Raw genomic sequence first — 27,923 nt, 5'->3', positions numbered from 1 at the left:
AATAGTCTTTTGCTCTCTGTATTTTACACCTGCCAACTTCAAAATTTGAAAAAGAGTATTCTAGTCAACATTGGCAAAAGCTTTTTCTAAATCTACAAATGCTACAGACATAGGTTTGCCTTTCCTTAACCTATCTTCTAAGGTAAGTCATATCCCTGTAACATGATAATGATGTTTGGTTTGTGGGGTGCTCAACTGCGCGGTTATCAGCACCCGTACAAATTCCCAACCTTTGTTCAATCCAGTCTCGCCACATTCATGAATGATGATGAAATGATGAGGACAGCACAAACAGTCATCTCGAGACAGGTGAAAATCCCCAACCCCGCCGGGAATCGAACTCAGGACCCCGTGCTCGGGAAGCGAGAACGAGACCACGGGACCACGAGCTGCGGACCCCTGTAATACACCAAGATCCCAAGACTTACCCATACATCATCCCACTACCACCTAGTCCAGTTGTATCATAAGCATCTCCTACCCAATAAAATGCCTTGTGAAAGTGTCAGTTGACCAATTTAGCTGAAAATGCTGTGTGGCATTCTACCTGGGCATGGTCACTAATGAGCTGTCTGTCTGTGTGAATGACCACTGCTACACTGTGGCCAAGAGACATGTGGATCACACAGATGCTGAGCTTGCCACACAACATGATGTACTTGACTTCAGTGACTGCTTCACAGCCTGTGGCAGCTGGATTCTTCCCATTAACACTAGCTTTTCTAAACTATGCATGTGGGAAATCTCTCTACAATGTATCCTTCAGTCCTTTGACCCCCTGGCCCCAAGCTTCACTAGTTAGTGGCCAACTGTATCTATTCCCTTCCTGATACAGTCCAGCATCAGACATGCCTTGTATACACTTGAATGATCCTCCCCCTTTCCCCCCACCTGCTCCATCCAAAAAACCCAAAGGCAGCACCTTACTCTACCCCTACGCTGCTACTTCTTTTCCTCCTCCTCCCCACCCCACACCTCACATGTAACCTCCCCAAATGCCAAGCCAAGATCACTGCTCACCATATTTGGGCCTCAGCACCTAGAAACAACAGTAGCTGTGTGTTTGAGTCGTGCTTATATGGTTTTGTGTGTGTGTTTTTCTACATCTGAGGAAGGACTGTGTCCAGTGCTTTACATGTACATGTCTGTTGCTCAGTGCCTCCTCTATGTGGTGAGAAGCAGTCTATCCTATTTCATTGTCAGTTTGCAATACATTTTTGCTGCACTACCTATGATGGCCACAAAGAAATCTATACGACAATAATAAATAATTACCAACACCTTAATTCTGAAGATAATATTGGTATGGTAGCAGCAAAACATAAGCTTATATTTATTTTTTTCCTCAATTTTGGTCATCCAGTGTAGCGCACGATAACAATTTGTCACTGAACACAATACAATGCTGTTCATTACCCATCCATAATTCCGGATTGATGGCACCAATCCAAACTCAGCCATTTATGTTTTATTGTTTTAGTGTTAATGGTCACTTAAACACTTGTTTTTAATTCTCTGTCCAGATGCTGCTAGTCACAGAATGCTGAAGGGAATCCATTACTTGTTCTCATATGGAAGGTGTTGATGTGCTTGGTACACGAGATGATGCTCCTCCCTTGTCATCTTCAGATGTTGTTGACTGGAACCCTGATGACAACAACATCTGTCCTCACTTTCTCATGCAATCCAACATCGAGCCACAGTCACACTGAATGCCTCACAAATCTGGATATTGCATGATTCAACTGGCTGGCAATGATGCCCTTTCCTATCTCTGTCAGGTGCTGATAAGCTGAATTACACAATAAAGATTTCTCTTTAAATTATGCTGTTGATGTAAGTACGTTATGTGATAAGGTGGGAGGGAGAATATGGTTTAATGTCCTATTGACAATGAAGTCATTAGAGACAGAGCAGTAGCTTGGATTAGGGATGGCTGGCAAAGGAAATCAACCATGTCTTTTCAAAGGGTCCATCCTGACATTTGCTTTAATTTGCTTAAGGAAGTCAAAGAGAACCTAAATCTGGAAGGCTAGACAGAAATTTGACCCTCACACTTTGTGCACCAATGAGGCTGCTGGAAGCCTCAATGGATACCATTGTCTACCAGGTACTGTGGAGGAAAACCCATCAGTAAGTAATTTCCCTGCCACCTCATGATATTTCACAGCTGCCTGCTCGACTAGCTGCGACAAAGCCCAATGAGGTCATGTCATCCCGAATGCGAGTTCAGTGTGGTAACCTCTGGACCACCTCACCACTTCACGATATGTTCTAACATTGCCTTTAAACAAGCTATCTGATGGAACTGTTCATCTGATTGTCTCTTGCATCATTTTGTACTACAGTCAACCCTCCTAGATGCAAACATACCAGTTTCTTGCAGCCACTGCTGTAGCTGGGCTAAAGTTGTATGTGATTTCATTATTACCTCAGGGACTGATGATAAAGGCCTCTTCTCAGTTTGTGGCGTACCATGAAGTAAGTGATTTGAAAGTGACCCAATCTTCAAACTTATTTTATATCAAAATGGTACATTTCCAGATATGGGTTCCTTATCAAAGTTTTATGTACTAAGTATCCACTCCAGTGACTAGAAGCCTGGAATAAGAATTGTGTAACATCCTCTCTAACAAAATGGCAATGTTCCTAACTAAACTATATTACCTTATGATTTAAGAGGACAGGAATGAGGTAAGTTGTACCGGTCGCCTTATATGTGTATTACTGTCTATGTTGTGTCACTGGCATGTTTAAGGTTTGTATTTATATTATTCTGATCCACGTAGACAAACCATGAGGCCAATTGTCATATTTTAATACATAATAGCTCCAACTGAGATTTTTAATTTAAGGTATTACATGGCTCTGCAGCTTCATGCATTTAGCAGCTGTCAATATTAATAATTTGCTGTCTATTGTCTGTCTAATTTAGATATGCTGTAACTTTATTAGTTTGTAAAGTACAATTACGTTGCTTATATAGATGTACTCATCTCTCAGACAAGTGTTAACATGCTGTGTAGATTGAATGTAACATAAATGTTTGCTGAGATCAGGTGATTATTGAATGCATGCTGGGGAGGGGGGGGGGGGGGGGGGGCGGGGGGGGGGGGGGGAGAGGAACCCACCAGTAATTCACTTTCTTACCAATTCCTAATGTTTCATAGCTGTCCTCTCTGTTGGCTAGCTACGCAAAGCCCCCTAATGTCAATTATCCACTCAGGTAAGTGCAGCCTTTTAAATGAAGCATTATCAACATTGTATTTTATACCAACATTTTTGGTGTGTCTCTCTCACACCCTCTTCCATAATGTAACAGGATGTCATTCTCTCCAAATATTTTGGTTTCCCACGTATAATGACCATGCAATCAAATTTTCTGGAATTGTTTCAGAATATGCCAACATGATATGTTATAATGTGTGGCTCTGCAAAGAGGAACTTCTCAGTAGAGAGACATTTATGAGAGTCGCCGGCCGGAGTGGCCATGCGGTTCTAGGCGCTACAGTCTGGAGCCAAGTGACCGCTGCGGTCGCAGGTTCGAATCCTTGGGCATGGATGTGTGTGATGTCCTTAGGTTAGTTAGGTTTAATTAGTTCTAAGTTCTAGGCGACTGATGACCACAGAAGTTAAGTCACATAGTGCTCAGAGCCATTTGAACCATTTTAACCACCCAACAAAACATACATTATCAAGGGGCCTGGGAGAGCATGTATGTTTTAAATCTAAATAACCCATATACTGACCAGAATTTCACTTTGACATAATACCCCTGAAATTTCAGTGAGAATGAATGGTGACAGATGAACCATCTACACCAGATAAATTGTATATACCACTGAAAGTATATTGAACATAATAACAAGGACTTTGTTGTCTGTCAAACCACTTGGGTCAGCTGAAGTCTCTCCCCAGAGATGGAAACACTCCCTCCAGCACGTACTAGGTTCTTTCCAACACCAGGTTATTTCCATCCACTTGGTCCTAACTTACACAGGCCTCTTCATCCTTCATTCCTCTATTACAATCTTACTTAGCATGATTTTCTATTTATGTTCCAATTATCATTCTCTTTATTTAGAGTAAAGTTTGCCACATAACATTACATTTCCCAGCCTTGTTATTGCGTAGCTAAAGCATCTTTACATGCAGATCAGATATGACTTCCTCTGTTATGAGTTGTTCCATTTCTACTCATCATTTCGGATGCTTATTTTTTTCTCTTCCCAAGACAGAATTTAGTCATCACAGACATCTGAGACACATCATATGTACTGTTAATAATTAAGATCAGATCAGTCATCACAACTGTTTTGATTGATAAATAGCTGTTTTTCTTCTCACTTGAAACTGAACATCAGTTGGAGTTTCAAACACGACTAAATACATTTTTTTCTAAAATATTTGAGAACTATATGCTTTCAAAAAAATTATAAATGCTTCTAAACATATTAACGGTACTAATATTACTGGTAATGCTCATGCTACTCCTTGAGTCTCCCTATCACAAATAATCTTCAATTACTATCATTACATGATTATTCAAACTGTTGCATAACATACTTACCAACATATCTTTGAACTATATTTTCTATTAGATCTTGCCACATATGAACCTGAGTTGCATTGTCAAAGTCATTAAACAAATGACCAGGATTACCCATCAACTCAAAGCCTGGAGAAATTCCTAACTTCTGTAGCCACCCAATGAACTTATCCAGCAGAGAGAAGTCATACTCAGAATTCCTGTTACCAGAAAGGAAACATTAAAATTAATATATTACTATTTATTATTATAATTCATTTCAAATATTAGTTATTAGCAGCATGATCTGTGACTGTATATTCGATAGCCTAGTGTTATACTAAATTTACAAGTCAACAGCTCTGTTCCACAAGTCTCAAATATAGCTCAGGCATATCTTCCACATTACGAGAAGAACAAGGCCTCTGGTGTCCATGCCATAGTTCAAAACTGATGACACATACAGACTGTTTCAAACAAATTGGAAAATTAGATTTGAATACAGTAAATCGGTTTTGAGTACAGTATATTTAGGTTAGCAAAATACTTCATTTTATGTTTATTTTCATGTTTATTTCTTTTTATGTTCACCCAAACACAAATGACATCTAGGAATTGACATCCTGTTGACAATGACATTGTTAGAGAGCACAGACTGGGGAATGATAGGAATGGAGAAGGATACAGATGGGATAGAAAATTGGACATGCACTTTCAAGTGAGTCAAATGAACCCATGTAACATTAGCCTTCAGCAATAATCAACTGATTTTAAAACTTCATTCTTTAATAGTGTTAACCGCACATTATTTAAGTCTAATTATAATTGATTTTCAGGCCTACACATTTGATATTTTGCTTTTCAATATTAAAAATGAGTTTTTTACAATAACAATTCCAGTCACAAAACAACTAATGTACACATTTTATTACTAATAAAAACATGTTTCAATGCATTTTGAACCTCAGTTCATCATAAAACAACCATTCATTACTCTACAAAGCTTAAACTGAATTACAAAATGTTAGCAATGTGGCATTTTATGAGATTTTGCCGTTAGGTCTTTAGATTCTCCCTGGTAAGGCATGTTTTCATGCACATCTTTTAATTTGATAATTTTGCTTACAACACTTCACAGATTTGTCTCATATTTCTGCAATTCACTTTAGAGACACATAGAGCAATAATTACTAATTATTAGCAACTTTGGGTGAAGCTGATGACACCTTCAAAACCACCCGATGATCAGTCAGTGTTTGTTTCTTTTTCTGGTGCTGCCCTAGAATCCCCTGTTGTGCACTATAGTGGTTGTGTGGTGGTAGCTGTTGTGGGTGCGGAGATAAGAGTATTTGAAGTGGTTGGCTTCACATCATGAAGGTGACGAGGGCACCTTCTGTATCTTTCGCATCAACATATTTTTCAAGGGGGAAAAATTGAAGGTTGTTCTTTAATATTCACTAGCTTTTACAAATATTCTTGAGAATTAACTATCATTTTCAAAAGTTCTAAAATATTATCCAGTCTTCTAGGGTACAACTTGGAAGTGGACTATATTACACTGATCCACATTTTGGGAAAATCATCTAAGCAATTAGTTGTGCAGGTGGTAAATGCAGAGGAACAACTCATAAAAAAGGTATACACACAGAGAGAGAAGTTATGTTAACAAAGAATGGTTGTGTGAGTGAACAATTTTAGCACAAAAAATGATGTAGTTTGACCAAAAAATCTGCAAATACAGAATGTGATATTATGGGAAGAAAAATATTTAAATCCACTGACAGAATAATGAACCAAGACAAAAATATTAATTTTCCAAGAGAAATCCTAAATCAGATCTTTGTTCTTGGTATGTCTTCACAGAAACCTTCTAAGCTACATCACAGAAGCAGAAACATTAAATGAAAAGAAAAAGGCAAATCAATAATCACACCACAAATTCCATTTCTTTCAACTAACTTACCATTCAGCTTTAAAAGACCCAATTTTCTCTTAAGATATAGCAGTAAAGCAAAATGGTAAACATTCCAGGGTTGTGGAGTGAATTTTTAAAAATTCTGTTTTTCACATGGACAAATACATGTACCATGTTCACATTACTTATAGTTGCACACAAAAGCAAAATATTAAATGTTTTTTATAACAATATCCTATGAATAAGTTCAATGCTATACAAATTAAATGATTCATTGCACATCTTTTTCCAATTCAGAAAAAAAATGGAAAAGAAAAGCCAAGCAAAGCGAGTTCTTTTCAGCTAGTTAGAAATAAAATGCATATAGCTTGAGCTAATACTTGTTTTTAGACTCATACTGGGTTGAAAAACCTAAATTTTAATTGTACAGCCATGACCTTGCAAGTAATGTGTACTAGCTGCACCGACTTGCAAGTTAACTGAGGTGTACCCAGCAGTGCCTGCATCCTAAGGGGCAGATTCTAAAATCAACTTGATCCAAAATTTCAGTGATCCAGCTATTCATCATCTTTAGGAGAGTGCTACTGCTGCTGCTGAGTCCTGCTGAAAACTGATGCTAAGGCTGGAGATTGTCATCCTAAATAGGCCTCCATACTATAAATGGTGCATGCACCACACATCATGTTGCTGCCCTCCAAGGCTGGCAAGGTGGTGCTGCCCCTTGTAGGACACTGGTGGCAATGATATATTGCACTCAAAGACTGTTTTCACACTCCAGCTGGCTGCACCAAAGAAAGTTCTGTTTTGACGTGGGCTAGTACAGGGCTCCCCATCCTGCTATGAGGAAAGCCATTGTCTCTATTAATCAAACTGTCTGCCCCCCCAATGTCAATTATGTCTTTATAAACACCTTCCCAAACATCGAAAGTTTTGGCAACTGTCACAATCTCATCAAATTTCATCCCATGTCCCTCGTTTAAGCAATGTTCTGCTACTGCCAATTTTTACGGCTGCCGTAGCCTCGTATGATGGCAATATTCCATGCAACTGTCCTGGAGTGTGCAGTTTCAATGGCTAATGTAAGTCTTCCCTCAATGACACAGAATTTTTATATATGCCAAGTTTCCTAATCCCCAAATCATTCTTTCACAGAGCTGAGTAGTGCCCTAATCTTGGACGGTGGACAGAACATACCCTTTTTTAAAACTCCTTAGAAGTTTCCCAATCTTAAGTGATATGCTTCCACCATAAGAAATAAGAGCCACAGATCTATGCACCTTTTCAGTGCCTCCAGGGATGGTCCAAACTCCACAGCCTGATGAATCTGCTTCTCAGAGTATCCAGTTTCGCTAAAAGCAGCCATAAAATGCGCAAGATCTTGGGTTAAACTGTCTGCACTGGAAATGGCATATGCTCTGTGTACCAGAGTCCTAAGGGTGCCACTGCATTGCATTGGTACAGTGGATGGCAACTCTTATCATGCGGATACCGACTGTGTGTGTTGGCTTTCAATGAACACTATATCCTAGAGTACCATTGTGTTTTTTGTAAACCATGATGTCCAAAAATGTAAGCATCCCATTACTTTCAACCCACATGGTATGTTTAATGCTGGGATGAAGACAATTAAAGTGGCCCAAAAATCTATTCAGAGCATCATATCCATGAGGCCAGATGACAAAGGTATGTACCTCCAAAAGCACATTGGTTACAAAGCTGAAGTTCTTAGTGCTGTATCTTGCTTCATAACTGAATCCTCTCCTACACCACCACCTTTTGCGAACTGTACATATGGGAGTTGCTCTTACAACACTTTTTCTGCCCCCAAAATTATCCTGGTCTCATCCTACCATAACCTACTGTCTCCACAGACTCCACCTAACATTTTCCAGCTCTCTGAACTATCTTCTCCTCACAATTCACATCCCCTCACTTTCACTGTGCATCACTCTCTGCCAATGCTCCCACTGGTCTTTTCCCCTTTTCTGTTCTGCTCCTTTTCTGCTCCACATTTCCCCACCCCTCCCTCCCTCCACCACAGCCTCCTGATGCTGTGCCTAGCAGCCTTGTCCTGCTGTCATCTAGTCCCCTCATGCTCTGCCAGATGGCGCTCTTCTCTCCTCCCCCACCCATACTCTGCTATCCCTCTCACTTCCCTGATCCACTCTCAATTGCTGCTATTGCTCAAAGCAACAGTTGCATTCTGGCTGCAGCGACTGGAGACAGCAGTCACGTGTGCATGAGGTGTGCTTGCTTGTGTAAAAGTGTGCATGTTTTCTTTTCTGAAGAAGGCTTTCGCTTAAAGCTCAGTGTCCAAGATGGTTTTTTTTTTTTTTTTTTTTTTTTTTTTTTTTTTTTTTTTTTTTTTTTTTTTTTTTGCAACTCAAGTGTTATCTTTACAGTGAGTAGCAATTTATCCTTTTCATAATATTGTTGATATCATGGATTAAGCATCTATACTACATGCATCAAAACAAACAATGGTAGCTCTCAGTAATATCTCTAGCAGCACTGGCCACGGTGGCATCTTTTCCCTAGAAGCAAAGCTCATGACATGTCCGTTCATGTCCGTTCACAGGGTGGTGGTGCCCCATGTCAGGGCAGTGTTGGGTCAACATATCCATGAAGTAGACTTGCGCAAAGGTGGCAAAGAGCAGTGGGCAGTGTTGGACAGCCTTGTGCAACAGCAGCAGTGGCAATAGCAGTGCTGGGTAGACTAAAGCAGGTAGCTTGGGCTGACTGAAGCATTCATCCACTACCCACCTGCGTGAAGCTTTACAGGCCCAAGCAATGGTTTAATGCATAGGAAAGCACATACACCATCTCAAAGACGGAAACCTGGCATTCCATTTCTGATGCCAGTTTGCACACATGTCTATTGAGCATGGATATAAGAGGATTGAAAAGTAGTGTGGGGTTGTAAATAAGACACTCCAGTACATAAAAAATAAACCGTATGTTTATTTTCATATGGGGATCACATGGTGAGGATTGCCAGAGGGGATAAGAGAAGGTAGCTCCCGTAGCTCCAGGCCAACCTTGGAGGAAAAGGGAAGTGGGAAGTGAAATGTTAAAGAAGATCAAGCTGTTTAGTGGCTCCTCTGGGCAACAATTCAAAACAGAAGCAGTTCCACTTTGTGGCCATGGCTCCAAGAGCCCTGTGTCTCACAAGTGAGGTTATAGTGCAGCATGATTTGAATGGCAGACTGACTTTGCTGAAGACGGTTCAGCCTATTCTGGTGAAAACCAGTTGACTTTTGTCACATCAGCAGAAGAAAGATAGATAAAAAGATTATCTTTTTTAAAAATTTAACTAACATAAATTTCTCATGTTTGGGTCCTGAGTGCATCTGGTACAGTGCCATATCCACAAGCCAGATTGTTCCTTTGCTTGGTTTAAATTCAGCATATTTCCTATGCAGCTAGTGGTAATCATTATGAATCCAATGGTGAGGTTATATCTTGTACTTCATAGATTACACAACTGTAGTGTTTTATGCATTTTCTGCTTTCTTTCTTGTGAAATACAATTGTACAGTTTGGAAGTGCTGTAACAAATATGTATGAAAAGGCTGCATGCAGAATCATGGTTTGGGGATCCTGATGCTTGGTTCCTATTTGAGCTAGGAACATGGGGTAAAAAGTGTTTGGTAGTCGGGATCAATGGCCATTTGTACAGCCATTCAAACATCTGTCTTACTATAGCTATGTTAAAGTATATTAAGCAAGGTTCGAATGATAAACCAGACCTGCTGCCCAGACAAATTGTGTGAACTGATTAATTCCTTTTGCAAAAGATTTTAACTGGGCAGAAATTAACGCCCAGCTACTGGCACAATTTGTGTGTGCACCATTCAAATTTTATATGCAAAAATAGTAACCCTTGTTCAGATTTTACATGCAAAAACAATCATCCTTAAATAATTCTCTACTGGAGTGAGACTGATGGTTCAAATTGGGTCCACCAGTGTATCGGACCTTGATTTAAGATAAGTTTTAGCTATTTGAGAAAATCTTGCTACGTTCAGATTTCACGTGCAAAAAAACATATTATCTGGGAAGTTTATGAAGCACACCATTTCTATATTTTAAGCTTGAATGAAACGGTTCAGATGTTGCAGGAAGGTAGATAAATGAATAAAGTCAAAATGAAATCTTTTTGATCCAATAATCTTCATTCATTGTTGATTTATGATAGTTTAAAGTTGAGTTAAATATAGCATGTAAAATTTGTTCTTTTGTGAACTGAATGTGCAAAAACAGTTTACAGTGAATCAAATAAATAAAAACTGCTTGCTTACAATAACAATTAAGAATTAGCTTTCAAAAATCTAGCTTCATTTCAATTTTACACACAAAAAACAGATTGCTTATGAGTTTTTTTACACGTACCACTTCTATGTCTCAAACCTGTGTGACTTGGTTCAAATTTTGTAAGAAGATAGACAAATGCATCTAATTTATGGATATCCAGTTGTTTAGTGAAAGCTTTATCAACTGCCACAATATAAGAAACATGACTCAAAAGGCAATAGAAAAACATATACCAGATCATTCATCATCATTCATCATCCAAGTCAACAAAAGTCTGCATTGGTTGCCCAGCTAAGGAATCTAATGTAAAAAGTATGGTAGAGTAAAAGTTGGGAACCATATTGAAAAATGATCCTATCATAGCACACATAAGGTGAATATGTCCTAGGCAGAGTCAAGAATGTAAGAGAAAGGAACTACCTTTTTGATTTATCTGGCAGTTTCAAAGACATCTTAATCAAAACATCTTGACATATTCACACTCTTTTATGAGTTAAACCTAGTTCCCAGCACAGTGAGCTCTCTCTTAATTGCAAGATGTTGGCAAACCTGCATCTTGCAATTTATAGACTAAAGTCCCTGATTCTGAGCCTAAAATCCAGAAGATTCACCAGCCATAGTAAATAATAAATAATATCAAATTGCTGAAGAGCGTGCATATGTGGGAATTTGGTAGCATTGTAGCCCAAGGAAAACACACTTTATACTGGTAAGTGCAAACGTCCACATTACAGCAAGTCATACAGTGAACTGAATAGGCAAGAAGGCACAGGCCATTAGCTTAGAGAGTCAAAGATCTTGTGATGGAAGAGATATGTTGTTTGTATTAGTCGATGCCACACAGCTGACCATGGAAACAAAACAGGAAAAGCCAACCACCAACAAACACACTAGAAACCACAATCTAAAACCATAGGCCAAAGGCCACACTCAACACAAAAAAGGACACAAACCCTTAGATCAAGTGATAAAAGCCCCCTGCGTGAATAAAACTCAAAACTAGGTCTGCCATTGCAGCGTCATCCGATAAAAGTGCAGGAACCGTATCAAGCAGTGCAAATGTTGGCCTGAGTGCAGTTAAAAACGGACAGGCCAACAAGATGTGGACCACTGTCAACACTGATCCACAGCAACAGAGAGGTGGGTCCTCACGGCACAAAAGATGACCATGCATCAGCCAGGTGTGGCCAATGCAGAGCTGGCAAAGAACAACCGAATCCTTGCAGGAGGCTTGCAAGGAGGAGCGCCACACACCTGTAGTCTCCTTGATGACCTAAGTTTGTTGGGTGAAGGCAGGGTGCGCCATTCATCATCCCAGGAACCTAGTACCTTCTGCCACAAAACTGACCAGAGATCACACTCCGAAAGGCCAATCTCCGAGGCCAGGGCACTGACAGCCTGTTTGGCCAGCGTGTGTACCCGTTCATTTCCTGAGATGGCGACATAGCCTGGTTTCCACACAAAGTCCATGGTGCGGCCGCAATGGGCAAGAGTATGGAGGGACTCCTGGTTAGCCATCACCAGATGAGAGCGAGGAAAACATTGGTCAATAGCTTGTAAACTGCTCAGGAAGTCACTACAGATAACGAAGGACTCACCTGGGCAGGAGCGGATATACTCTTGGGTGTGAGAGATGGCTACCAGCTCGGCAGTGAGAACACTGGAGGCAGCTGGCAATGACCGTTGTTCATAATGATCCCCTAGAGTAAGTGCATACACAGCATGACCAGCAACCATCGAACCATCGGTACAGACCATGTCAGAGCCTTGAAACATGGCAAAGAGTGAAAGAAAGTGGCAGCAGAGGGCCTCAGGAGGGACTGAGTCCTTCGGGCCCTGTGCCAAATCAAGCCGAAGGTATGGGCACAGCACACACCACAGAAATACACATATACGGGCCCAGAAAACATGTGGGAGAGGTAAAAACTCGAGCACAGAGAGAAGAGCCCAGACACAAACCGAGATTGTACACACTGACTGGGGCTGTCGTTCTGGCAGATGGACAACTGAGTTGGGGAACAACAGACGGTAATTGGGATGCCCTGCAAGCTAGAAACATGTGCAGCATAAGCAGCCAGTAATTGTTGGCGCCAGATCTGCAATGAAGGGACACCAGCCTCCACAAGTATGCTGTTGACAGGGCTTGTGCGGAAAGCTCCAGTGGCGAGTCGGACCCCACTGTGAAGGCTGGGGTCAAGCAACCGCAACGAAGAAGGGGATGCTGAACCATAAGCCGCACTACCATATTAATATGCCTGGTACATATGTAGAAGCGTAGACCAATCGGCACCCCAGCTGGTGTGACTCAAGCAACGAATAGCGTTAAGATGCCGCCAGCACATTTGATTAAGCTGCCGAATATGAGGGAGCCAAGTCAACCGGGTATCAAAAACCAATCCCAAAAACCAATGCATCTCCACTACAGAAAGAGGTTTGCCATCAAGATAAAGCTGTGGCTCAGGGTGGACACTGCAGCGCCGGCAGAAACGCATAATGCAGGTCTTGCCAGCTTAAAACTGGAAGCCATGTGCTACAGCCCAAGACTGCGCCTTGTGGATAGCGCCCTGCAGCTGCTGTTCAGTAGCTGCAATGCCAGTGGAGCTATAGTATAGGCATAAGTCATCAGCATACAAGGAAGCTGAGACAGATGTTCCCACCACTGCAGTGAGCCCATTAATTGCAACGAAAAAGAGGCAGACACTCAAGACAGATCCTTGCGGGACCCCATTCTCCTGAACTCAAGAGGAGCTAACGGAGGCCGCAACTTGCATGCAGAAGGAACGAAGCGACAGAAATTTTTTTATGAAAATCGGGAGCGGGCCCCGAAGGATGTGATGTTGCCATGTCGTATTGTATGCCTTCTGCATGTCAAAAAAGATGGCAACCAGATGCCGACAGCAGGCAAAGGGTATACGGATGTCAGACTCCAGGCAGACCAGATTATTGGTGGCAGAGTGGTCCTTAACGAACCCACCCTGAGACGGAGCAAGAAGGCCCCGAGACTCAAGTATCCAACTCAACCTCCGGCTCACCATGCATTCGAGCAACATGCAAAGAACGTTGGTAAGGTTAATGGGGTGGCAGCTGTCCACCTCCAGTGGGTTCTTGCTAGCTTTCAACATGGGGATTGTGATGCTTTCCTGCCATTGCGATGGGAAGTCACCCTCAACCCAGATACGATTGAAAAGGTCTAGGAGGCATTGCTGGCAGTCCACTGAGAGATATTTGAGCATCTGACAGTGGATGGAATCTGGTCCAGAAGCCCTATCAGGGCAAGTTGCTAGGGCACTTTGGAATTCCTACTCACTGAACAGAGCATTGTACGATTCAGGATGGTGTGTGTGGAATGAAAGACTCCGATGTTCCAACTGATCTTTAAGGGAGCAGAAGGCCAGTGGGTAATTTGCACAAGCGGAACTCTGAGCAAAATGCTCCACTAAGCGGTTTGCAGTCATGTTGGTGTCAGTACAGACTGCTCCATTCAGTTTAAGCCCAGGTACACTGACGGGGGTCCAATAGCCATAGAGAGGCCTAATCGTGGCCCAAACCTGCGATGGAGAGGTATGGAGACCAATGGTGGAGACATACCTTTCCCAGCACTCCTGCTTGCATCGGCGAATGAGGCAGTGGGCTTGCACACGTAGCCATTTAAAGGTGATGAGGTGTTCCAATGATGGATGCTGCTTATGATGCTGGAGGGCATGCCTGCAATCTCTAATCACCTTAGTGATCTTGGGTGACCACCAGGGTGCAGTCTGCTGCCGAGGGAACCCGGAAGAACAGGGACAGATTCTGCGGCAGTAACGATGTCAGTGGTCATCAAAGGAACCACTCCATCAATGGCATCATTGGAAAGAGGCTCAACAGTGGCAAAGGAGGTGAACAAGTCCCAGTCAGCCTTATTCATAGCCCATCTGCAAGGATGCCCAGAAGAGTGACACTGTGGGAGTGACAGAAAGATTGGAAAGTGGTGACTACCGCACAAGTCATCATGCACACTCCATTGGACAGATGGTAAAAGGCTAGTGCTGCAGATCGAAAGATTGATGGCTGAGTATGTGCCATGTGCCACACTGAAATGTGTGAAGGCACCATTATTTAAGCCAGAAAGGTCGAGCTGTGCCAACACTTGCTCAACGACAGTGCCTCGGCCTGTTGCCACTGATCCACCCCACAGAGGGTTATGGGCATTGAAGCCGCCCAGTAACAGAAAAGGTGGCGGCTGGGCTATCAGTGCAGCCAGGACATGCTGTGAGACATCATCATCCGGTGGAAGATAGAGACTGCAGACAGTAACAGCCTGAGGCGTCCACACTCGAACAGCGACAGCCTCTAAAGGCGTTTGGAGAGGGACACACTCACTGTAAAGAGAGCTAAGGACACAGATGTCAACACCACCAGATACCCTCTCATAAAACACCGGTTCTCTTAATAATCCACTAGCCTTGGAGGAAACAAAGTTTCCTGGAGAGCAATGCAGAAGAAAGGGCGCAGGCTGACAAGTTGCCGGAGCTCAGCAAGGTGTTGGAAAAAACCGCTGCAATTCCACTGGAGAATGACACTGTCCACAGTCGAAAAAACCATGAAGGAGGCAGATTACACCGCTGGGTCACCTGCTGCCAATGATGGGGTTCCTATGGGAGCTACATCCATTGTGTCTGAGGGTCCGACGAGATCTAGGTCCTCAGTGGACACCAGAATTTCCACCTCATCCTCAGACGCAGAGCTGGTAGGTAGCTGTGGAGTGGGGCCACCGCAATTTCCTTGGTCTTAGGGGTCTTTGATTTCGATTTCTCACGCTGTTCCTTTGGTTGCCCTAGCTGGGTTGGGGGTGGGGGGGGGGGGGCGCCTTCTTTGATTCAGTCTCTGGGACTGAAGAGGACCGTGAAGCCCTACAACCAGCGACATGTGGCTTCTTCAGCCACTGGAGGTCATCAGCTGTACCAGTGGTAGGGACCTGGGAAGGGAGTGACCCAAGGGATCCCTTCCTAGTGAGAGAAGACAAAGAAGACTTATGCTCCGGATTAGAAGTGGGGACTGGTGTCCCTGATGGTTGGGGGGGGGGGGGGGTGCTGCTCTCGAAGTAGGTGGTGCGGGAGCAACTGGGAGGGAAGTGACCCCCACCATCAAGTAGGCAGGAGTGGTTTTATGGCTCTGAGAGCTGACTACAATTGGTTCAACAGATGGGGCTGGAACAGTAGTGACAGTAGTGGCGTAAGATGTTGTCATACACACGAGATGGAGCCTTTCAAATTTACTTTTAGCCTCAATGTAGGTCAGTCGGTCTAGGGTTTTCCTTTCCTTCTGTAGAATTGTATGGTCTGGTGAGCAAGGAGGATAGTGCTCTCTGCAGTTAACACAGATAGGAAGCGGGGCACATGGAGTATTGGGATGGGATGGACGTCGACAATCTCGACATATGAGGCTGGGAGCACAGCGGGAAGACATATGGCCGAACTTCCAACACTTAAAGCACCGAATTGGGGGGAGGCATATATGGCTTGACATCACAGCGGTATACCATCACCCTCACCTTCTCGGGTAATGTGTTACCCTCGAAGGCCAAGATGAAGGCACCGGTGGCAACCTGATTATCCCTTAGATCCTGGTGGATGCACCAGACAAAATGGACACCTCATCGCTCTAAGTTGGCGTGCAGCTCATCATCAGACTGTAAAAGAAGATCCCTGTGGAAGACAATGCCCTGGACCATATTTAAGCTTTTATGGGGCATGATAATAAAAGAAACATCCCCTAGCTTCTTACAAGTGAGTAATGCCCAGGACTGGGCAGAGGATGCTGTCTTTATGAAGACTGACCCAGACCGCATATCGTACATACTAGATACAGGGCCAAATAAGTTTTACTATCAGTCTTAGCCTTTCATTCCTCCCAAGGTGTGACCAGGAAGGGGAATGGTTTGGGGTCATACGTACTTGCATTAAATTGAGCCCTCGAACATTTAGAGACTGCTGGTGGTTGACCACCAGCAAGAGATGATGTACCACGCTTCATTGTGGGTCATCCACCCTGATGCCACCAACTCCGACCAAGGGCCCTCCATACGAGTGCCACCCAGCCCCAGCAAGGGCCACCTGGCAGGATGGCCATTGCTGGGAGTCTCAACGCCCCAGGGTGATAGGCATCTACTCCTTGGCATATGTGGGGAGTTAACGGAGCATGCATCATCAGAGTGATCCCTATGTTGTCAGGGGGCTACAACCATCAGAGTACATGGCGGCCCCACCACAATGGACTGGCTACCGTGCTGGATATTAGGTGCAAGGAAGGCCACAGTCATCGTCTCCGCAGAAAGTGACACTGCACAGTGCATGGCGGAAATCGCACCCAGGAATATATCATTACCCAAGAGATGGAAAAAGAGTGGGACTGCAATGCGATGACAAGAAAGCAGGTGGAAGATCTGAATGTACGACAGACACAATGCACCATGCAAGGTGCCCTTCCCCAATTGGCTAGTTCTTTGGAAAAAATTTGGAAATATGGAGGTCAAACCCAAGAGGGGACCATCACATAGAGGCCGAAACATTTGAAATGCCTTTTAGTTGCCTCTTACAACAGGCAGGAATACCACGGACCTATTCTTACCCCCGAACCTGCAGGAGGAGCAGGTTTGTTTTGGGGTATGACAAAACAATACTATGATTAATGGGTGGGGGGAGGCTGATTTTTTTCCCCGATGGGACCATTTTTTCCCCCAGCCCACACCTGTTACATGTGGTGAAAGGTGTATAAACAAACAGACACAATTGATATGCTTCAGGGGTGTGGGATGCACCTACAATAGGAAGTACCTGATAGTGGGGGATGCATCTACAATAGGAAGTATTCCAGAGAGGGGACGCATGCATCCTAAACATAAATGGCATGTTATATGTCGTATTGCATGATATGGCAAATTCTATGTTGGAGGACATGATGGTTGTGTCATGTTATGACATGACATCATGTACCATCTTACTTTACTTGACATGATGGATTATATTATGATACTGACTGACAAGTAAAAAAGAATGATTATGTGAAGATGTTTTGAGTTAAGTGTCTCTGAAGCTACCAGAAAATTCAAAAGATACGCTCTTCTCTTAGATCCTTAACTCTGCCTAGGACATACTTGTCTTTTTTTGTGCTATAAGCATTTTTCATTCTTGTAATTAAATTATTATTTCAGTTGTGTAACACTGTTTTTCTTCACAGGCATAATTTTTCAAATTCTTTTATGTACTTTCTTTTTGAACTCCACTAACCTATAATTGGATCTGACATTTCTGTTATTTACTGTCCCTAAATAAAAGGCAGAATCAGTAGCTGGACTTCTGAGGTTTGTGTTATTGTTAGTTTAACCAAATTCCATGAAGCAATAGAATGATAGAATGCACAAAAATAATGAGTGTGTCTGTGTGTTTCTGCAGTTGGCTGTTGCCTAGTTAATATGAAGATTTCCATTTTCTCTTCTTTAAAGCTTAATTTTGGGAACTGCTCATGAAAACAGAGTACCTGTTGGCTTCTGCCTGTGATGATTTTTCTTATGTCCCACCAGCATGAATGACTGGCATAGTCAAAACTTCACCCATTGTTCTGCTGGTGGACTGGAGTCAGGCTCACAACTGCAGATTATATATACCTGGCACACCAACAACCAAGGGCTTTTCCATGATAATTTCTGGTGTGCTCCTCCCATTGCTACCTGCAATGGTCATTAGCTGTGGCATGGGAATCCATAATCCATTCACTTGACAGTTTCTTGTATAAACCATTGTCATGTCTGTGTATTTCCATAGCTCCAACAGGAAAGAAGAAAGCCTCGTGGTGAATGAATTTTGGTTTCCTGTGCCACAGTGAATGACCAATGCAGTTAGCAGGGGGACAATGCACCATAAATGGTCATGGAAAAGTTCTTGGACTTTGCTGCACCTGGTACTCATAAACTGCAGCTGTGAGCTTGACTCCAGTCCATCACCAGCAATTGAGGGTGAATTTTTGACAATGCCAACTGCTTCTGCTGTGATTTTTTTTATTTATTTATTCATTTATTTTTCTTCCCCCCCCCCCCCCCCCACCCCCACCCACCCTCCCCACACACACACACACATCAAACTAGCATACGCCACAATTTTGTCTGGACATTCAGCCTCTATCATTAGACACAAAATAGTAGATCTGCCACACAGAGTCTGCCTTTAGTTAACAACATCAGTTGATTGTCTCTGTCTACAATTATAGCTCACAGGTGCCCCAAAGAGAAGGAAGGAAGATTATGTTTTACCTTCCCACTGACATTGAGGTCAGTAGAGACAGACCTCGGAGAATGCAACAAAAATATGTGCTGCCTTTTTGGAGGGAAAAGGGATAGTTGTGTTGGCTCAGACAGCATACAGACATCTCCACATAGTAAATTGACCTCTAGGTGCCCATTATGAAAAACGGTACCAACACTTTGGTACCATGTGTGTGAAAAGAATGGGCATGGGAACATCAAAATGGAAATTGGATTAAAACCCATTGTCTTCTCTTCACCAACAAGTGGAAGTCTTGTTGGATGCCTGGTGACCAACACACAATAGTGAAGAAGCAGGCAGTTATCAATGGGCATCTCAGGAATTCAGCCCCATGAGTCCAGCACACTGGTGTATCAGTCTTGCTTGGGGCCTATATCATGTACAGATATCAGCCAACTCTCATCACTATCAAGGTTGATTTGATGCAGTGTCACAACAGAATCCTCCAATCTATTTCCCAGTCATAAATCCAACACTTAGGTAATGGGATCTTCTTTCAAGACAATAGTGCAAGAGAAAACTGCATTGACCATGCTTGGGATCAGTTAAAACCCATGATATATATCTTTGCTGGAACTCTTCTCACATAAATGATCATCTCAGGAGAGTGGGACAGGCTTGTCCAGTAATGTGTCGACCATCCTGTGGACAGCATCCAAGGGGGAACCAACTATATCACATGAGGAGGTTGGGTGATGCTGATAGGCTGTGGGGGCCTAAGGCAAACGCTTAACAATTACAAAGAACTTTTATTGATCTCGATACATGGCACAGAGAGGTAGGCACACCTCTCCTCATTGACCCTGGCTGGGGCTGATGTATGAGCTGCAGCTTTCACCTCATGCTGCTGAACCAGCACCTTGGTGTACTGAGGTCAACAGCCTATGTAGGCCATTGTCACTGATGTCAGTGTCACACTGTGTAGTGCTACAATGGTTTCTCATTTGGGAGATGGCTCCTTGGCTCTAGAAGTGGCCGCATTACTGGCGTGTAGAGTCTGTTGTGTGTGAGATACAACCTGCTGTCCTCTGACAGAAGTGGCCGGTAGCTGGTGCCGCACCACTCAACATTGGTGGCGGCAGACATGGACATCAGGACTTAGTGAAGAAGGCAGGTGCAGTCTGGTCTCTCACCCCTGGCTGCAGCTGGTAGAGCCCGTTTGAGTCGCTGTTCAGCATTGCTCTGACATTGTGGTGGTACTGCTGCCTTCCAGTGATGAAAAGTGCTTTCTGCCTTAAAATACAGACTTATTTATGTGCTTCCAGTACCCATTTGTTTCACTAACACCCAGCATCTAGTCACATTTCCATAACAAGGTGTGGTGACATCTCCCAACTTGTTACACAGTTGTTGCTGCAGAGTGCCCTTTATTGATCCTCGCTGTGAGTCTGTCATTGTGACCACCAGTGGCTACCGACCCGCCGCTGTTAAACAAACCACTCTACGGTGTTTCCACAGATACTTCTTCTTATTTTTGTTAAAGATTTATAAACTTTTGCTCAAAGATTGGGTCACAATAGTACGCGCAATACATGGGGTAGCGCAACACAGTACTGAATGTTATCCCGGAACAGATTTTGATTTCAAAGATGGGGAGAAGTGAGCACTGTAAAACAGGCTGTCGTTATTTGTGGTCATTGTTTTTATATTGCTCCACAGTAAAGCTATTTTTTAATAATGCTTTTTCTTTCATTTTCTGCTCTATTTGACTCTAACACCATAATATATGTTTGTACACAAAGTTTTTTAGAGCAGTTAAGATACAACATGAGATGTAAAAGTCTTGCAAATTGTGACAGAATTGTCAATTTATTACTTGCTGATTTGAAGTGCAAGATAGTGTAGTAACACATTCTGACTGTCACTGCAAGTTCACCATCTTGGAAGCACCCTTCCAGAAAATAAGCTGAGTCACAAAAAAACCAATGTGGATAACAACACCAGCATCCCAAACAATTGTTCTTCCAATTGATGTCACTTTTCCTTGTGAGCCATTATGCAATGGAGGAGTATTTGTTTCAGCACTCACAACAAGGCACACAAGTTTCACTCACAATCTTTTGGCTTCTAAATCACACAAAATCAATGTGAAAACCTACCAGTGACTCAGACTAGTGACATTTCCACCTTCATACCTCCACAATAAAAGAAGAAAATTTTCTTGACTCAATTTGAGATTTCTTTACAAAAGATTCCTTCAAAATTCATGAACAATTAAAAATCTGGAAAACCCTACTGCAAAATGATTATAAAGAAGAACTTTGATCATTTAAATTGCATAATGTGATAGTGAAATTAAAACTTTCACATCTTTTATGCAATCACTGACCTCCAATGGAGACATATTCTGCTTCCAAAAACTTGATGACTTGTGAACTGCATAAATCACTGAGATGTATCTTTTTTTTATTTTGTAAATATGTAGTCTTCTTGAATGAAATGATCTATATCCTTGTTGATCTCCTCACTATGGATTTAGGGAACAAAAATTGTATGTAATCTAATTGTATGGGTCTGCCACAATTACAAAACAACTGTTTACATCTTGCGACCAACTGAGATTGTAAAGAAGAGTTCATGTAATGTGTTACAATGCATTTGTGTCAATACAAACAATTGTTAAAGATTAATTCCAGGTGTGAATAGCTTATTAATGTAGCCAATCTGCTGGCTATGCTATAATGATGAAGCCATTGGTGGCTAACAAGACTTTTCCTTTGTTTTGTGTCCATCATGTCTACATAATTGAGATTTAGAAGAATTAAAGTATTCAAAACAATGTTCTTCTGTAGTGGATAGTGACAACTAAGGGAAATTATATAACTTTTTGTATGGTAAAGACATCAAGGTAGGACAGAATACCATCTACTTCTTTACTTCCACATCACTTCTGATGTGTCTGAGAGTGGCAGTTAGCCATTATAAGTACTCCTCTTTGAGGTCAGATAATAAATATATCACCATCATATATATCATCATCATCATATATATCATCATCATCATCATCATCATCATCATCATCATCATCATCATCATCGCCATTAATATCACAATCACTGTTCTGTCTTTCGCAGGTGAAAGCTGACTACCCATCATACAATCCTCTTAACAATCTGCCTCCATTGTTCCCAGACTTCTGCAATTTGGAGTATCTGGCTCCATATTTGGCTTTTCTTTTACTTTATCTGGGCCATTGTCTCAGTGGTCTTCCCTGTAATCATTTTCCTTCACTGTTACCTTAGATCGTAATTTTTTTCTAAGTCATCCTTCTCTCATCAAACTATGTGACTGAAGAACTGTAGAATTCACTGGAAACAACTACTGGACAATAGCTTCCCCACTATGAGTTCTTGAAGGATTGATTTGTTGGTTCATTTGTCCAACCATGATATTCTCAAAAACCTTCTATGCCACATTTCCTGAGTAGAGCCACCCTCTTTCTGAAACACTGAGCCCAGGTAGACAAAGCAATCACTTCCTCATATTCTGATTGTAGATCAGTAGCTAGTTGGTAGTGCCTCATCTCTGTCAAATATCATGATCTTGGTCTTTTTGTTATTTACTGACAACAAAAATTTCTCACTTTCTCTCTTAAAACTGTCCAGTAGTTCCTTCATTTCCACTTGTGATTGTGCGTGCAGCACAGTATCATCAGGAAATTTTAAATTACTGATTCACCGTTCTACAATTCAGATACCACCAGTCCAGTTACGAGATCTTTTTCTGATAACATATTCTCCACAGGTGTCAAATATAACTGCTGATAGAATGAACCCCAGTCTAACTCCTTACATGATTAGAAAGGACTTGAAATTGTCTTATATAGGCTGATTACTGCCTTGTTATCAGAGTAGAGATTTCTATTAAGGGTAATAAGACGATCAGGAAGATGCATTTCTGATAACACATTGCGGAGTTCTTTCCACAGAACATCATTCGAAGCCTTGAAATAGTCCCAGAAACAAAGAACTAAAGGGGTATTGAATTCTCTACATCTCTCTTTCAACAGTTTGATGCTGAGAATCTGCTCTCATGTTCCTTTATTATGCACAAATCCAGCTTGTTCTGGTTGTATTTCTGTTCCAACCCAAGAACACTGTGATTTATTGCTTCAACAGTACACACACATGGAAGACAAGGTACATTCCAATTAGCAATACGCAAGTGGCTGGCTGAGCCATATGCTCTGGCCTGCTGGCTGTGCCCACAACTGCTGTCATGTTAACAGGCGGAATGGCCTCTAGTGTCCGAATCAAGCACAAACTTCATATGTGAACTATGAAGCAGCGCACACACAAAACTGGTAGTTACGGTACTCCTCTTCCTTTGCAAGGAAGTGAGTACTGTGCTCATGAGATGCCATATGGTAGGACAGGAAGACATTGGTGCGTCATCTATTTCCACATCAGAATCCAACCACAGGGAAGGAGGTTGCAATGCAGGTGGTGGAACAGGCAGTGTTGGCTGCGATGGACACCGCAGTGATGGAGGCATCGGTTGCAACAGTGCAGAAGCCAGGGTCTTGCCTTAGCCACCGACAGCTGAAGTGAGCACCACATTGGAAGGGACAGTTGTGAACATGTCAGCAGCAGCAGCAGCGGAGGAGGATGCGAGGGCACCGGCCATGATGTAGAAGACCGCTGGGCAGATGGAGGATGCAGGGTCAGCGAAGGTGCACCCAGTGCACAGTCGCCCATGTGAGGTCACAGCTGGTTGATATGACATGACACCCTAACCCCAGCCATGCGGACAAAGCAGAGGCATCGGCCATGGCTACTCTCAATTATCATCGGCACTCATTTCAGTTGACAGCCAAACCTGCAAACCCAAACAGCAGTGTCAGGCCAGAAGCATTGTGGCATGGTGCCGGTGCCAGTGCTGGTGGACAGCCTGATGTTGGCCAAAACAAAGTACAGGGCTGATGAATGTGCAACAACTATGCTGGAATTTATTGCTGACTGGGGTGAATCTATAAGAACTGAGGAACCAGTCATGACCTACTTCCAGTGACACATCCAAAATGTATTTTTTCATCTGAGACTTAAATGTTTGTACTAGTTGTTCTGCTTCTCTATTCGACTGACGGTGGAAAGGAGGAGCCTTGACATGGCAAATGCCACTTATAAAAATCTTCAAATTCCTGACATATGAACTGGGGGCCATTGTCAGTAACTAATGTATATGGAAGACCTTCCATTGCAAAAATTTTTGACAAAGCTGAAATTGTTGCTGCTGCAGAAGTAGACAGACAACACACCACATACAGAAACTTAGAATAAGTATAAATTACGACAAGCCCGTAGTTCAAAAAAGGTCCCACAAAATCTACATGAATTCATTCCCAAGCCTGCTGTGGATCTGGCTACAGTGACAAAGAAGCATGGAAAGCCGCCTGACGGGTGGCACACTGTGGGCAGGCCGCAGCAACTCGTGCCTTTCCCCCATCGATTCCCAGCCAAAAAACATGTCTACAAGCTAAGACTTTGTATGTGACACACCCCAGTTGTCCACATGTAATAAATGCATAACCCCATGCTGAAGAGTGCTGGAACTACAACCCACGGAGCAGTGTCCTCTGTAGCTAACAGCAGTACTCCATCCCCACCAGAAACATGATTTTTGTATTGCAAAATAATTTCTCAAATGATCAGAAGCACAGCCTGGAGGTTCGTCCAGCCAGCCATGTGGCACAAATCAAATAAATTTACTTAAAACAGGGTCCGTAGCTACCGTGGCTGTAATTTTAGTGCTAGTAATAGGAAAACCAACAACTTCTTGAAATTCCATTTCTAAATGAAAACAAAGTAGTGTCCTCTGTAGCTAACAGCAGTACTCCATCCCCACCAGAAACATGATTTTTGTATTGCAAAATAATTTCTCAAATGATCAGAAGCACAGCCTGGAGGTTTGTCCAGCCAGCCATGTGGCACAAATCAAATAAATTTACTTAAAACAGGGTCCGTAGCTACCGTGGCTGTAATTTTAGTGCTAGTAATAGGAAAACCAACAACTTCTTGAAATTCCATTTCTAAATGAAAACAAAGTAGTGTCCTCTGTAGCTAACAGCAGTACTCCATCCCCACCAGAAACATGATTTTTGTATTGCAAAATAATTTCTCAAATGATCAGAAGCACAGCCTGGAGGTTTGTCCAGCCAGCCATGTGGCACAAATCAAATAAATTTACTTAAAACAGGGTCCGTAGCTACCGTGGCTGTAATTTTAGTGCTAGTAATAGGAAAACCAACAACTTCTTGAAATTCCATTTCTAAATGAAAACAAAGTAATTCCTCTTTATCAAACTCTAGATTTGGATCAACTGGTGATAAGGTGTCAGCATTTGCATGTTGTGCTATAGGTTGAAAATGTATCTCATAATTATGCTAAAGAACTTGCCCCCTTTCTATCAGCAATTTATCGTAGATCGCTGGAAGAACGTAAAGTACCTAGCGACTGGAAGAAAGCGCAGGTCGTTCCCATTTTCAAGAAGGGTCATAAATCAGATGCGAATAATTATAGGCCTATTTCGCTTACGTCAATCTGTTGTAGAATAATGGAACATGTTTTGTGTTCTCGTATTATGACGTTTTTAGATAATACAAATCTCCTTCATCATAACCAACATGGATTCCGCAAACAGAGATCATGTGAAACTCAGCTCGCCCTATTTGCCCAAGAAATTCACAGTGCCGTAGACACTGGCGAGCAGATTGATGCCGTATTCCTGGACTTCAGGAAGGCATTTGATACAGTTCCGCACTTACGTTTAATGAAAAAAATACGAGCTTACGGAATATCGGACCAGGTTTGTGATTGGATTCAGGATTTCCTAGAAGAAAGAACACAACATGTCATTCTTAACGGTTCAAAATCTGCAGATGTAGAGGTAATTTCGGGAGTACCGCAAGGAAGCGTGATAGGACCTTTATTGTTTACAATATACATAAATGACTTAGTTGACAACATCGGTAGCTCCGTGAGGCTATTTGCAGATGACACGGTTGTCTACAAGAAAGTAGCAACATCAGAAGACTCGTACGTACTCCAGGAAGACCTGCAGAGGATTAATGCATGGTGCGACAGCTGGCAGCTTTCCCTAAACGTAGATAAATGTAATATAATGCGCATACATAGGGGCAGAAATCCATTCCAGTACGATTATGCCATAGGTGGTAAATCATTGGAAGCGGTAACGACGGTAAAATACTTAGGAGTTACTATCCGGAGCGATCTGAAGTGGAATGATCACATAAAACAAATAGTGGGAAAAGCAGGCGCCAGGTTGAGATTCATAGGAAGAATTCTAAGAAAATGTGACTCATCGACGAAAGAAGTACCTTACAAAACGCTTGTTCGTCCGATTCTTGAGTATTGCTCATCAGTATGGGACCCTTACCAGGTTGGATTAATAGAAGAGATAGACATGATCCAGCGAAAAGCAGCGCGATTCGTCATGGGGACATTTAGTCAGCGCGAGAGCGTTACGGAGATGCTGAACAAGCTCCAGTGGCGGACACTTCAAGAAAGGCGTTACGCAATACGGAGAGGTTTACTATCGAAATTACGAGAGAGCACATTCCGGGAAGAGATGGGCAACATATTACTACCGCCCACATATATCTCACGTAATGATCACAACGAAAAGATCCGAGAAATTAGAGCAAATACGGAGACTTACAAGCAGTCGTTCTTCCCACGCACAATTCGTGAATGGAACAGGGAAGGGGGGATCAGATAGTGGTACAATAAGTACCCTCCGCCACACACCGTAAGGTGGCTCGCGGAGTATAGATGTAGATGTAGATGTAGATGTATCATGACAGGTGAAACTTAGACCTGTAGAAAAACATGAAATTTTTTTTAGAGCATTTATGATTGCCAAGACCTCTTTCTCTATCAGAGAATAGTGCTGCTGCCCTGAATTTAAGGATTTAGAGGCATATTCAATACACTGTTCAGAACTGTCTGCATACTTATGAGCAAACACAGTGCCAAGGCCCAACTGACATGTGTCCATCACTAGCACAAGGTGTTGGCCTGGCTGAAAAGTGACCAAACACAAGGGGCCAACTGCAGCTTTGATTTCAAAGCCCAGTCACAAGCCAGGGACCACTGGAGAGGAACATATTTACATTATAATGTATGGAGCAGTTGTGCCACAGTAGCAGTGACTGGTATGAATTTGTGGTAGTACGCAATTCTGGCTAAAAATGCTTGTAATTCCTCGACAGATGTGGGGTATTGCACTGCAGCAATAGCATTAATATGCTGGTGCAATGGTTTAATGCCACCCTGCCAGACTTTAAAACTCAAACAAATAATAGATGATTGAAAAAAAATGTGCCCTGTCCAAATTGCACTTTAACTCTGCAGACTGTAGAACAGAGGATAGGGCATGAAGGTTCTGCAAATGTTCCTCTGTAGAGGCACCAGACACTGCCATACTCTGTCATCCAAATAGTTGATGCATCCTGGAATGGATGCAATAAGTTGCTCTAAAAACCACTTAAAAATAATGGATGCCACAACACACACAAAGGCAAATGCTGGTATTGATAAAACCCAAATGGAATATTGATAACTAAAAGGCACTTAAATTCCTCGTCAAGTGGCAGCTGTAAATATGCCTCTGCCAAGTCAATCTTTGAAAGATAATGGTCCCCCAATAATTTTTTAACAGCTCATTAGGGCATGGCAAAGGGGTAGGTATCAATGATTGACTGTGCGTTACTAGATTTTTTTAAATCACAGTAGACGTGTAATTTACCAGTAGGTTTTTGATCCCATAAAGTCATCAGTACTTGGCGAGCCCAGAAAAAAATGGGGGCAGGCAGCCTGTTTGTGAGCCCAAAATTCTGTTGCACAAC

The 27,923-nt window shown here is 42.5% G+C and overlaps 1 protein-coding gene across 7 annotated transcripts in view; it reads right to left on the bottom strand.

Moving 5' to 3' along the window:
* Positions 1-27,923, bottom strand: part of LOC126188253 (alpha-L-iduronidase) — a 252,380-nt gene that overhangs the window by 134,256 nt on the left and 90,201 nt on the right. For all 7 annotated transcript variants that reach the window (XM_049929820.1, XM_049929815.1, XM_049929813.1 and 4 more), the window contains one exon: positions 4,571-4,749. In XM_049929820.1, the coding sequence (XP_049785777.1) occupies positions 4,571-4,749 (179 nt within the window). The remainder of the gene's footprint in view (positions 1-4,570; positions 4,750-27,923) is intronic.

The sequence above is a fragment of the Schistocerca cancellata genome, chromosome 5, assembly GCF_023864275.1.
Source record: "Schistocerca cancellata isolate TAMUIC-IGC-003103 chromosome 5, iqSchCanc2.1, whole genome shotgun sequence".
NCBI classification, from domain to species: domain Eukaryota; kingdom Metazoa; phylum Arthropoda; class Insecta; order Orthoptera; family Acrididae; genus Schistocerca; species Schistocerca cancellata.
The sequence above is the reverse complement of the archived record's forward strand: the minus strand, read 5'-3'. Positions and strand labels throughout refer to the sequence as shown.